General features: G+C 42.0%; 1 protein-coding gene across 1 annotated transcript in view; it reads left to right on the forward strand.

Annotated features, from left to right (window-relative positions):
• The window catches only part of MYPN (myopalladin), a 2,801,288-nt gene that overhangs the window by 1,460,383 nt on the left and 1,326,188 nt on the right, over window positions 1–14,717 (forward strand). Inside the window, exon 10 of the mRNA XM_069240514.1 lies at window positions 2,132–2,513. Within this exon, the coding sequence (XP_069096615.1) occupies window positions 2,132–2,513 (382 nt within the window). The remainder of the gene's footprint in view (window positions 1–2,131; window positions 2,514–14,717) is intronic.

Below are 14,717 nucleotides of genomic sequence, written 5' to 3' on the forward strand. Positions count from 1 at the left end.
TCCACTGGGAGCATTGGTGTAGATGCATTCATTCTATTAGCCATTGATGAGGAAATGGTTTATTTGTGTTTGACATCTGTGGAGTACAGTTGCTGAAAGAACAGATGGAAGATTTCTCTAACTCAAGAAATGGGTTAGTATTAAATTTTAAGATTACGTTTTTGCTTTTGATTTGACAAGACAACTCTAACCATGATTATACCATGATAAACTTGCAGAATCTACCTTATGTGATTTGTCTATAAAACCTTTGAGTTTCTGTTTTCCATCGGATTCTGTTATTTTTTCCTGACAGGTGACTTGGCAGGGTTCTCTTTTGTCTTGAGTTTGACACTTAGGGGCATATATACAAGCTTCTCGTGCCACCGGAACATCACTTTTGGTGACGCTCTGTTGGTGCTGTTCACTGGGCCGTATTTACAAGGCAGCGTTAAGTCACTTTTTGTGACTAAAAGCCATCTTGTAAATACAACCCATTAACACGCAGCACTTTACTTGTAAGGGGCATGCAATGGGTGTTGCTGTGGGCATTCCACAGCAACATCCATTGCATTTTGGCGCTGCACAGATTTACATGATTTCCTAAACCTGAGGCAGTGCCAACATCTGACAGCGTTAGCATGGAGCAACTAGGAGAAATGCTTTAATTTCTCCTTGTTTTTTGCTCTTTCTATGTGTGCTGCATCCTGCAGCACACATAAAAGCAAATCACCGTTAAAGATTGTTTTTGTGGAGGAAGGTATTCTTTCCTCCACAAAAACAATCTCCCTCCCAACGCAGCCATCCTTGCACCATGGTGCAAGGGTGGCTGTGTTGGTGCTCGGCAGTTAATTTAGTGCCGGCGCAGTGAGAAACACAGGGATGTAGCGTATACTTTTAAGTAGTACACATCCCTCCATTTTAGAAGTGACACAGTGCATCGTTACCAATTTTGCCGCAGTGGCCATGCTGCGCCACTTCTAGTAAATACGCCCCTTAGAATTTTACTTAGGTTCTGCCTAGCTAGGGATTATTGAGTTTTATGATGTTGCATTTCTCTGTATTTCTTACATTCTTAAAGTCGAATAACTTTTTTTTTTTAATTCTGTATGTTTGACTGAGCATCCAGCTTCATCTGCAGTTCATAACTATAAAATGATCTCCATATGTACAGCATTCAAATTAACTGAAGTGGTAATGTCTTTGTTTTAATGACTCAAAAATCAATATTTATTTCATCGACACAACGGTCTTAATATGTTTATAAAACAAATATTTACTTATGAAATAGTATGAATAGTTTTGCGTTTCTATGGGTACTTTTCAGTGTATCAAAAAATATTTTGTATTAATATATTTTCTGCTCCCGTTTATGCTCGTTTTTATTTGCTGCAATGAAAACCTACATTTTTTGATTATGATTCTGAATTGACTGAGAGAAATAGGTTTACATTTTATTTCCAGGGAGGGCAGACGTTCTCATGAACATGGGTCCTCTTGTTGGCCCTGCATTAACAAACATTGGCTAAGCTAATAATTTTGAAATTCATTTTTGAGTATTAATATTCACAATAATAAATGACTCCTGCAGTGCAAAGCAGTTCAAAGATTGCTTTGTGTATTTAGTGGATGGGCGAGTCAAAGAATTAAACGTGTGCAATGACATGGTGTACTTTTCACACTTTTCAGTGGAGGTTGAAGATTACACCCAAATAACCAATATTAAGAAAGAAGGTGAGGCTAACAACTTGTGGGGGCTAATCTAAGGTGTGATTGATAATGTCTCAAGCCAGTGTCCGAAAGTTATTTAGCCAATAAATAATTTTATGAAGAAGAGTGAATCAAAGCTCCCTAGAGTATATGTAGAACACAATTTGTCATGAATCGTGCAGACTGGAAATGAAGCATTATGGTCTATTTTTAAAGATATTTGCTGGTCTAAGGCGGCTCAAATCCCAAGCAGCTCTGCAGAGTATACCATCCACTGGCTATGTTTCCTTGAAGCAATAGAGATTTTTTGGGGGTTTTAGTCAAGAACGTGTACCTGCTGCATGTACCTATACTGTTACTTCATAGTTACAAAAACTGCCATGCTCAGTGTATTCACCGCTAGCAGAAAAGTAGTCTTTAAGAATTGTATTGTTTATTTCAGGGTCTGAGGACTACGGGCGCAAAACTGCTCCGAGCGTGAGTGAAATAAATGTTCCTGCTTTTAAGCATCAGCAATTACAATCCCAACTTGGCCATGTTACATCAGTTACCGGATATTCCCTCCGCGATCCACCCTCAAGATTAAAGCTAGAAGGAGTTCTTGTCAATCACAACGAACCCAGACCAAGTTCTAAATTAGGCCTGCGTGTACATTTTAATCTTCCTGATGATATAGGAAGTGAAGGCTCATCGGAAGAGGGAACATTGACTTCAAATAAAATTAATTCAAACAACGCTCAAGAAATAAATAAAAAACCCTCAACAATTTTGGGAGCATCGTCACATTTTAAGGAGCCCCCACTTGTACTCGCTAAACCAAAACTGTAAGTATAGCCTGTTCTACATAATTGATTTTGTTCTGTAAATCTGCTTAAATATTACAAGATATTGAAATAGATAGAACATGTATTTTTTCTTTTGATAACTGTGTTTTGAAGTAAGTTTAACAAGTGTGACCTGCACAATTTTTTGTAAGTAAATTGCCTCCATGGTCAGTGAGCAGGGATCTCAGTTAAATGTTTCATGAGTGACCCTTGAATCTGCCCACCTTTCTGTGTGTAAAAACACTTCTCTCACTCACACTTCGGAGGTTCTTTTATTTTATTTGCAGCACTCCACAAGCGTGCATGCGATGCGATTGCCGTCTACCTCCTCCCGCCCGTCTCATTTCGGTTTGCTGCGTGTCTCCTGTCTACCCGCGGCGTCTCCATGTTTTATGAAAAGCAGTGTGGGGAAAAAGGCAGAATTGACCCGCCTGATGCTAATCGCATTTTATATAAAATATACAACCTGCTCATGATATAATTTTGTCATTGTTAGGGTCAGACAGAGGAGGAACATTTAAGGTGACTATGTGCCCCTGAGGCAGCCGTGACAGGCCTAAAGCAGCTCACTGGCGCACCAACTACTTACCAATAGGTACGATTTTCCAACCCCCAAGGCATTCATGTAGCGCTGTCTGAAGCCGCCAAGTGGGGACATAACATGTGTGGACCCTTGAAACAGAACTGCCTTTAAAATAAGCAGCACTTTGTCTCCACAAATAAGGAGGTGATCACTGAAAAGGTACTAGCGAGACCACAAGTCCCATAATGCAATGTGCTGCTGATGCATGTTGTAACCATGCTGATGCATGCTGGGTAGTGGGCTGGCAGGGCACATTTGGTATGAGATAAATGACATCTGAGGTTACTGAAAAAGGACACTTTCCGGTGGCACAATGTGTTTAGGAGGAAGAACAGTTATACATAACTATCTAAATATAACACATTTTTATATGATTAATTCTTCTTTATGGCACATCTGTTATTTAGAGGGCCTCACGGTGCTTCATGTTTCAGTAATCAAATATTACGAGGGAATGACATTGTCTGCATTTTATCTCGTCCTTTTTCCTATGGAAGGAGATAAGGCAAAATTTGTGGGTGAAAGAACGTGACAAACGTACTAACAGGCAGAATATCTGTCATGAGAGGAATTTATTATGTCTGTGGGATGGTGCTTATATCAATTTACCAAAGAACTGGGAGGGTTTTTGCTTTTTCAATATTTCCTTTAACTGTTAAACATATTTAATGTAAGCTTTTGGAAAAATATTGTTGGGATTATATTTACTTGGAGAAATAGGGTATCATAAACATCTAAACAAACTTCTTCACACACACCGGATCAGGCACATGCAGGCACACCAAATGTAAACCTCATCTACACCCCCCTCTTAAACCCTACCACCAATCTATCGCCACCCTACCACAACCGCCCTTTCACCACAGCTCTGCCATCACAATACCACAACCCTACCAGCATCACCACCTACCACTACCATAACACCCAACTACCACCACCACAACACCCAACTACCACCACCACACCACTCTACAACCACCACCCGCTGATCACCCCCTATCACTCCTGCCACCATTATCGCATTACTAGCCTAACCACCACCACCATCACCCTACCCAGCCGGTCACCACCACCCCCTACAACTTTGCCCCACCATCCTACCACAGCCCTACCACCACCATACCACCCACACCACCATACCATGATCCTAAGTATTACCCTTACCACCACTGCACTAACCACAACCACCCTAACCACCACATCCCACTAACCACCACCACCCTAACCAACACCCCACCCCCTGACTACTAGCACCCTAACCAGCCCAAACACCCAATTCACCATCCTTACAACTGCTACCACCCTACCCACCACCACCACTCTACCCTAAGCACCACCATCCCAACCACCCCACCCTTCCTACCCACCAAACTACCCTAACCACCACTACCCTAACTACCATGACCCTCAGTACCTTCATCACCACCACCCTATCACCACCACCCCATGCCCACCATACCACCCCTTCTTAATACTGGCCTACCAATACCCTAACCACATAACCATAGCTGCTACCACCCTACCCACCACTACCCTACCACCACCTCTACCACCGCCAGTGTACCCTCCACCTAAACCATAAACACCACCATGACCACCACCAACCTAACAAACTAATACCACCATTACAACCCAAACCACCCCACCACTCCCAACCACCACTCTATTCTAATCACTGCCATCCTAATCACCACAGTCATTTTAAGCACCACCATCACCCTAACCAAAACCACCGCCACCCTAGCTAGCTATCCTCACCACCACCCTAATCACCACCATCACCCTAACCACCACAACTATAACTAGCCTACCACCACCCTACCCTAAACACCACCAGCATCTTAACCACCATGACCACCCTAATCACCACCACCACCGTAACCACTAGAACCACCCTAACCACCACAACCACTCTAACCACCACTTCCTTAACCACAACCCTAATCACCTTCACCCTATCCACCACCACCACCCCCTCACCACTACCACCACTTTGCCCTAATTACCACCTCCATCCTAACAATACTGAAGACCACTATCACTCTCACTCTCACCTTCCCCATCACCACCACCCTCAACACCACCACTACCCTCACCACCTTCACCACCACCACCCTTACAACCACCATCACCTTCAACAGCCTCACGGTAGCCTAGCCACACTTGCCACCTTACCCCAACCACCACCACCCCATTCAGTTAACATGGCTCTCAATTCCTGTGGAAGCTTAATTTTTAACAACCATGTTTAACTCATTCAGTGATTGGTGTTCTCATAGAAAGCTGTGGCCTATGCTTCCATTTGTGTACGCTCAAATAACATGTTCTCCCCCTGAAGCCATGTATATAGGTATATAGTAAAGGTATGTCACATCAAAGATTAAGAAACACATTGTCTATCTATCGACCTGTCTGACTACTCCGTGGAAGTCAGTATACCTACAATATGAATCAATCCTGCTTCAAAGATTGGTTTTGTGTGTTTTCCATCCCATTCTTGTATTTGCCCCTCTTCTGAAGTGTGCCCTCATTACTTGTGTCCTTCCACTGCTTCCTTTTCAGGCAATCCTTTTTTTCTTTTTTTCATGAAGTACTCCATGAGAGTGCATGTGTTTTCCGGTTGTCTATCTTGTATACATCTGTTTGCCCCTCTATTGTTCTTCAAGTTGCTCTCGCCTGTGTTCTCCTCCCGCACCTCCATCTCTATTAGGCTTGCGTTTGTGTGCATCTCCCCCTCATTGCTTTCTAACACATGTACTCCCTGTTCCACATTGCGCCATCTTGCCATGTGCGTCTATACCACCACACTGCATGTTGCTCTGTCTTGCCTGTTATGTACTTCTTCCACCTACCTCCATGCTCCTTGTTCGTTCTGATCTACCCTCTGATTTTTTCCATCCTGCATCTTCAATGTAGGTTATATCCCCACTGTCATTGTTACTTCCCTCCACCTACTTAAAAAAGAAAAGTTTTGCACTACTTTAAATTTTTTTTTTACCAATCCAACAGTGATCAGTTAATAAAAAAAAACACCTGTGCATTTTGTACCCATGTGCACATGTGGTGTACTCACTTACAAAATTGCATGGCCGTAGTGGCCACATCATGCTACCTTTTTTGGTAGTTTCTTCTTTAATCATGCTGCACACCATCTCTAAAAAAAACATTGACAAAGCTGGTAGGTCCCAAAGGCAAGACCTATTGGCTTTGCAAATGCTGTTTTTTATAAAGACAGGCAGTGCACAGAGCAAGCTGACATCCTAATCAAGAAGCTTCTGGAAATTTTCAGCTTCATGGGCCAATTGGTCCTGCAACACTCAAAGGCACAGCTCCCTTGCTGGACTTGGCTCTATCAGATGCATTCCCTCCAAAACCTTTTGCTTTCACCCCTCCTTTTTTCTGAATTTGTTTTTGTTGGCATTGAGCCTCTGTGTAATTTACTACTGCTAACCTGTGCTAAAGCTCTTGTGCTCTATCCCTAACTAGAGAAAAATTGGTCTACACCTGTTGTATGTTTGATTTGCTTGCAGTTCTATAGTTTATTGTCCTGTATGTACCCAGGGCTTATAAATTAAATGCTACTAAGTGGGCCTTCAGCATTCATTGTGCCACCCACCCACTACACTAGCACTTTAAAGACCTACCACTGCTGCCTGTAGAGCATGTTTAAACTGGCAATTTAACCTGGCACAATATACCTTTTGCCATGCCTAAACCTTCCTTTGTAATAAATACGTCTTCCTTAAGAAAGGCCCTACACAGCCCATATGGCAAGCTACATTGTATTTAAAAAGTATGATATGCATCAAGATTTACATATCACAGTAGTGAAAAACTCCTAAATAGTTTTTTCACTACTTTAAGGCTTACCTCTCATATAGGATATCATTGGGTTATCTTATTACAGGTTATAAGTGTTAACATTTGATTAGAAGCAGGTACAAATTTCATGTTTGGACTTCATTTAATTTTAATTTAAAATCCTTTTAAATGGTAAGCTCAGATTTTAAGTTAGAATTCTAAAAATGCCATTAAAAAAAAGTTAGCAGGCACCATATGATTAGGGCAAGGAAATGCTGCCAGTGTCCTGGGTCACATGATTGTGAATAGCTTAGTTGTTGGACTTTGTGTTTCCCCTAAACAGTGAGACTAAAGGGGAATGGATGTTGATAGAATGGGCCATCCGGCTAGGACGGCTGGAGGCAGTGCTGTTTCCTGGCTTACTTACACTTCAATGGGCTGCCTCTAGCACACAAAGGAACCTGACACTAGCCTCTTCCAGACTTCATACAGCCTTGGCAGGAGAAGAAAGGACCTTTCCAGAACAAGATATGGGGGTTGCATTCCTTTAAAGGCTGGCATCAGATATAAATATTGGACCCTCAAAACACCTCTTCAGTTCACTCCTGAACCTGAGGAAGATTTCAGAATAACACCGTTGTACCCTAAAGGCTGCCCTGCTTCTTGAGACCTGTCTTGTTCCCCAGAGGACTGCCCTGCTGCTACCAGAAGACTGCCGTGCTGCCCAAGGCCTTCCTTGCTCCCCACTTCCCTGCTGCTTGAGGCCTTCCTTGCTGCTTGAACTCACGACTTATAGAGTGGCTCCAAGGGCTAGTTGGCTGGCCTCCTGTGTAAGCTACAGGGACATAACAAGCTCTACAGACCTTGAGCCCTGAATTAGGCCGCTGCTGGAGCGAGTCCTCAACTTCTGACTTTGTCCTGGTCTGGTGTGACCAGATACCCACAGTTGGAGCTTTGATCTTTTAGGTGCCAGATTTTGCAGAAAACTTCAACAAACATTGACAAAGCTTATTGGCCGCCATCCTTTTGGCAATTATTGTTTTGTCATGGTTTTTGCAAAACTCAGTTGCTCTGGAATCTGCCAGGTCATCATCAATCTAAATGGAAACGTTTGCTAAAGGCAAACATTTAGTTTTGGTCTAACAAAAAACATGCATTGCCATAGTACTGCCTGGCACACAGGGGAACTACTTTCTGTGTTGATGTGCTCCTTGTGAAAGGGAGGCAAGCATTAACTGATAGTGAAGTCAGCCAGTGGCTGAAGTGGGCTGACCCTTTGCACCTTGATGCATGCTAGAGCAGGTGGAAAAAAATATTGAATAACAGAACCACAAACTAATGGATAAAGGCTGATTGAAATCAACTGTAGGTAACCATTTATACATATAATTTTAGTAAAATCAAAAGTTCTGGACTAACACAGACTAAAACCGCCAATTGGTCTGGCATTGGCAACCAGCCTCTTGCCTTTGAGAGAGCGAGGAATGAATGTAGGAAAGAATGAAAGAAAGAAAGAAGAGGAAGGCAATAAAAAAGGAAAGAAGGAAAAGGCAAAGAAGGAAATAAAGACAGAAAGAGTAAGGAAAAAAAAATTGCATGAAAGAAAGAGGAAATAAAGAAAGAGGAAAGAATGAAAGAAAGAATCTGGGGAAAAAAAGATGGTGGCGTGCTGAGGTTGCAGCGCTGTCATGTCACCTCTCTCCTCCATGCTTTTCTATTAATGGAGGATTCCCTCCTTCTTTACGTGTGGAAAATTTGCATGGATTGCTCAGTATAAATTATGCAGAAGACTAAATATTCGGCTAATTCAGTGGTCTCCAAACTTTTTAATACCGTGCCCCACCAGGTGAAAAATACAAACCATTGTGGCCTCCCTCTCAGAAGTTTTCACAATTATTTTATGAAGATAGCAATGTTTAAATAAGTCAAGACCTATTTAAACATTGCAGTTAAGTACTGTTAAGTTTTAAAAAATACAATAACATGTTTATGCTTAAAACAAAGGCATGTTATCTGTATAATGCTTCTTTTGGCCAGAATCTGGTGCCCCCCTCCCCTTAGATAACTTGAGGCCCACTAGGGGGGCCCACCACCCAGTTTGAAGACCTCTGGGCTAAATTTACCTGCCAAACTGCTCAGCCTGGCTTGTGCAAAAACTGATGTCAGCAAAAATCATCTTCTCCTGGTCCGCCCAGTCGTTTCTGATGGTGCCTCCAAGGACTGCAGTTGTTTGCATGACCATGAAAGTGCTTCTTTCCATGGGTGGCAAGGCATAACTGGTACAATCAGAAGGAGCAGCGCCCCTGGGGCACATAGTGGGGGAACTTCATCATTATCAATAATCATCTGCCCAATGTTGCGTCTGCTTACCCGGTAACCTGTGCCGACAATCTGTGGGTGCTGGTGCAGCACCTGTTTCAGAAGTTGCCCCCGGTTTCATCTGCAGCCTTAATCTCTCCGATCTTGGAGCAGGTCAGGGACACTATTGGCAGAAAGGAATTTGGCAGTCCTTCTACAATGCTTACACCTGCTCTGCCTCACTATGCAGACCCTAAGAATTGCTGTCACACAGTTGCAAGGTAGGAGTTTACTGGATAACAGTGTAACTGCTACAGAAGCAAACATACATATTGAAGTAGTAACTGCCTTTGAGGATAAGGCTGCCTGTAAAAACTTAGTAACGCACGCCAAATGTTGTTCTGTCATCTCTGAGGCTGCAGAGGCTTAAAATCCTCTACTTCTTCAAGGACCCTCTGATTCTAATAGCCGGATGATATCTATGGAGGATACGTAGTGGCCTCCTTTAATCTACAAGCAGAGGCTATTACCAATGCTCAAAATTCAGCTATTGGTGGGGTTAGAGACTCTTCTGGGTTAAATTCTAATCCGAAGAGAGCCACTTTGCTGCAATGGCTGATCAAAACTGCCAAAAGAAGACAGCCACTGCTTGCGGCAAGGGGTAGAAAGTTTTAGCTGGGGCTTTAGGTACTGCTAGGGCAGAGGAAGCAGTCTGTACTGAAGGAAAGATGCCTACCAATAGCCCCATCTCACATCAGAACATTGATACTATTGGTGTCTCAAATTGTGATGAAGCTGTCTTTGTACGAGATTCTACAACTGGTTAAACAACACGCTGTATAACTCAGTCTGGCCTTAGCAGCTCAACGAGCATGGAAAAGATTCATCCCTCTGACATACCCTTGATCAGCCTGAGTAACAGCGAACTTAGTGAGCTCCATCAACCTTCCCTCACTTCAATTTTTCAGCTGATCCAGGCTTGCTATGGCTTTATCTCTTTTTCTTTTTTTTCTAGGTATACATGGAGAAAATCTCTTCCTTTGCCTTTTTTCTCTATAACTACATTTTGGGGGTATTTGGAGGTGCTCAGTGGGGTGTATTTGTTGTTCTGACAAATATGGGGGTGATTTGTTTACTTTGCTATGTGAAGGAGGGGTGGGTGGAGAGATTAGGTGGGGTGGTCTTTTTGCTGTTTGTTTTCTGTGGATATAGGATGTCTAGGGCAAAACGTAAATCATCAAAAAGGCCTAGCGTGGTCACCAGGTGGTATCTCTTTTTATGATAAGTAGAACATTAGTGGTTGGGTCTCCAGGAAAGGGAACTCTAGTATCAATATTGGTGCTGCTATGAATAGGTTGGGAGTTGTATGCTCAGGGAACAGTCTTACTGGCTAGGACTAGGATTTAAATAATATGTTGGAATGTAGCCTACCGATAGCCCCTGAAGAGACGGCTGGTCAAAGAAGAGGTGTCAGTTTATAAGCCCCCATTCTCTGCATTGTGGAGACCAATGTTGCATAAAAGGACAGGCAGATGCTATGGCAACTAGGATACAACATTATTTTCAGTACTGCCCAGCAGGTTTAAATTTGTGTAGTCACTATATTCAGCCTTTGCTCTTTTAGATGCAAAGTGTTCCATTCTGCATCTGAACCGCATGGCACGTTCAGATTGATCTCTGTGGCAGAAGAGTTGTCAGTTTATGAGCCCCACATTCTCTGCATTGTAGAAATCAATGTAGCATATAAGGACAGGGGAATGCTACAGCAACTAGGATTATTGTCAGTACTGCCTAGCAGGTTTTACTCCACTGGATCGCTATACTGAGACTGCACTTTTTTAATTGCAAAGTGACCTGTTCTGCGACTGACCTGCAGGGCAGGTGGGCTATCTCTCATATTAATGATTGTTGCAAATTCATCACTGTCTGTGCTGTTTATGGACCAACTAGAGATGACCCAGAACTGATAGATAGGCTACATTTTGAGTTAGCATTTTGAGTTAGCATGATGAGATGGAGAGTTACTGAGCATTGATGATTTTAATTCTGTTATGAGGTATCAGCATGACACAACTAATAAAACTGCTACCGCGCCCATGAATAAAACTAGGCAGGCCATAAAACATTTAACTAGGACACATGGTTTAGTAGACTTATGGAAAGTACTGCACCTGACTACCGTGGTACACATATTATTACGCTCCTCATGGTCAATATTCTAGAATCAACATGATTTTTCTTTCACACAACTTAATTAGTGAATCAGGAATTGAGTTGTGCCCCAAGATTACTTCTCATCATATGCTCTGTTGTTAACATTATTTATTTCTGGCACCCTAAGGGAATCGCAAATGTGGGCATCTCCTAGATCACTATTATTAAGCCCAGAATATATTAAAAAGTTGACTGTCTAACTAAGGGAATTTATAGATGTCAATTTGTGTTCTGCCACCCCTAGTATTGTTTGGGACACTTTGAAGGCATCTGTGTGGGGAGTTACTACATAGTCAATCTTTGAACAGAACAAATCTCATGAGACCCAAGCACAACTACTATATGGTGAATTGTTAGAAAGGGAGCAAAGACGTGTGCAGGCCGTATCAGTGAGGGATCCTAATGAATCTAAAATAGATTTTGAGCTGAATAAATGTAGGTGCATGGTAAAATGTATGCCTAGGGAGAAGGCTGCAGCTGCGTACTTAGCTGGAAGGGTGGCCCTCTCCGAATATGGGGAGAAACTTGGGAAGGTCTTGGCCTACACAATTTCTGAAGCCAGACATCAGAACATGGCTAAATATATTAAGGATAAGGAATGCAATATTCTTCATCACTTTTTGCTTTTTTATCAGGAATTTTATATAGAAATCCAGGTACCATTGTGAGTGAATTGGAGTGGTATATTGCATAGGCTAAGGTGTCCAGGTTGAGCTCACCAAAGTATGCTCTATCCAAAGGTGAGATTTCCGTAGAAGAATTAAAAGAGGCGGTTGGGTGTCTACCTTCTGTCAAGGTCACAGGAGATGACGCCTTGCCATTGGAGTTCTACAAAACATGTTATATATTTGCACTGGTGTTACTGCAATTTTAGATACCCAACCTGAATATGATACCCTGATTCTTGGCATTATACCAATTCTAGGACCTTTCTAAAGAAGGTTAATCCAAGTGAAGAAAAAGGGTCATATCGACCAATATCTTTAATAGATTTGGATGCTACAATCTGTGTGAAAGTGCTGGCTTCAAAGCTGGTCACTGGTATCCATGATCTAGTTTCTTTGTAACAGCATGGCTTTACTGCAGGTAAGGATACCACCAGTCACATTAATGTCGTTTGATGTAGCTAAACATGTGTGGGGGGGTACAGACCAGTATGGTCCTATTAGACACAGAGAAAGCATTTGATAGGATGTCATGGACCTACTTGTGGTCCACCTCGCAGGGTATCAGTAATTGTACCAGGTATCGACACTGGGTCAAGACTCTCTATCGGAACCCAATGGCTTGTGTGGTTCTAGCAGGGAATAGCTCATTAATGTCCAAGGTGTCTTGCGGTACTCGTTAGACGTGGCCATTGTCTACACTTTTATTTGCACTTTACCCTGAATCCTATCTGTGGCATCTTGTTCAGAACTCAGACATAGCAACAGTTATGCTTAATGGATTGGAGATTTAAATCAGTGCATATGCTGACGATGTGGCAGTGTACTCGCCGGAGCCAATAGGCAACCAGATTTGATTATAATCTTAATCTATCTATAACCCAAATAATTTGAGCTACTTATCTATTGTTAAAGAACCAAGGATAGTCCCAGTTGCCATGTAATTGAGGATTAAGATGTCTTCTTCTGTTAATCCAGTCATCAATCTGAATTACGAACAACTGTTCTGCCAGTCCATTGCCAAGATGCGGCTATGGAACCGGCAACTAATAAGTATCATTGGCTCCCCAGATTTTAACCTATATTTTTGGGGTGCTTTTAGCAATCGTATTTGGGGCCGTTTTACTGACTGCCAACTAGATTACAATACTTATGCATGTCAAATAGTGGCGAAGGACAAATGGACGTTTCTATTATGTAGGTTGTCTGAGCCTAAAAATGTCAAAAGGGTAAGGTTTAAGCTTGTCATTGACATACAGAGAATCTGGGGAGATATCTGCTTGACCTTCTAAAGTCTGCTGTTGCATTTCCACACACTGTTGTGGGGGAATCCAGTTTTACTATTGATATTTCAGGATGCAGCAACTAGGCATTGTTATTTTAGAGGTGTAAAATCGATGGGTCAGCTGTATAATCAGCAGGGACATTGTACTTTCACTACGCTACAGCAAGGATATGCCCTCCATCATGCTAGAATTTTTTAAATATCTACAGATATAGGATTATCTCCAGCATAATGTTTCTAGTATTACGATCAGTGATGATGTTGCACTCTTGGCATATAGATACTCGGAGGACCATAAGCTAACACTCTTCAATATCTTCAATATGTACCGAATAATGACAGAACAAAGAAACGATGATCTTAGTAGCCTAGCTTGTAAATGGAGTTCTCAGATTTGATTGCCAGCAATGTTGCCTGTAAGGCGTGCGCGCACCTTTCCTTCCCCCATCGCGCAGGCCCCTTCGGCAAGCGCGCACGTTAATAAATAAGCCTTTTAGAGCGATATACGTGCTCCCCTAAGGCAGATAATGCTCATATTTGAATCTGGATTGAAGTGAATGAAAACAGCGTTTAAATGCCGCGGGGAGTGTTTTAAACATCATTTGGCGTACTTTAGCATACAAGTGAGCAAGTGATATTTATGTTGAAAATTAATAGTTAATGAGCTAGGAAATGCTTCAGAACAGTAGGAAATGTGCTGTTATCAACTTTTCCATTATTGTCATACTTCATAGTTGTTTATATGCATTATCACTTTCTCAGCTCAAATAAGCCTTTTAGAGCGATAGTCGTGCTCTCCTAAGGCAGATAATGCTCATATTTGAATCTGGATTGAAGTGAATGAAAACAGCGTTTAAATGCCGCGGGGAGTGTTTTAAACATCATTTGGCGTACTTTAGCATACAAGCGAGCAAGTGATATTTATGTTGAAAATTAATGGTTAATGAGCTAGGAAATGCTTCAGAACAGTAGGAAATGTGCTGTTATCAGATTTTCCATCATTGTCCTACTTCATAGTTGTTTATATGCATTATCACTTTCTCAGCTCAAATAAGCCTTTTAGAGCGATAGTCGTGCTCTCCTAAGGCAGATAATGCTCATATTTGAATCTGGATTGAAGTGAATGAAAACAGCGTTTAAAAGCCGCGGGGAGTGTTTTAAACATCATTTGGCGTACTTTAGCATACAAGCGAGCAAGTGATATTTATGTTGAAAATTAATGGTTAATGAGCTAGGAAATGCTTCAGAACAGTAGGAAATGTGATGTTATCAACTTTTCCATCATTGTCATACTTCATAGTTGTTTATATGCATTATCACTTTCTCAGCTCAAATAAGCCTTTTAAAGCGATAGTCGT

Source organism: Pleurodeles waltl, chromosome 6, assembly GCF_031143425.1.
Source record: "Pleurodeles waltl isolate 20211129_DDA chromosome 6, aPleWal1.hap1.20221129, whole genome shotgun sequence".
NCBI lineage: Eukaryota > Metazoa > Chordata > Amphibia > Caudata > Salamandridae > Pleurodeles > Pleurodeles waltl.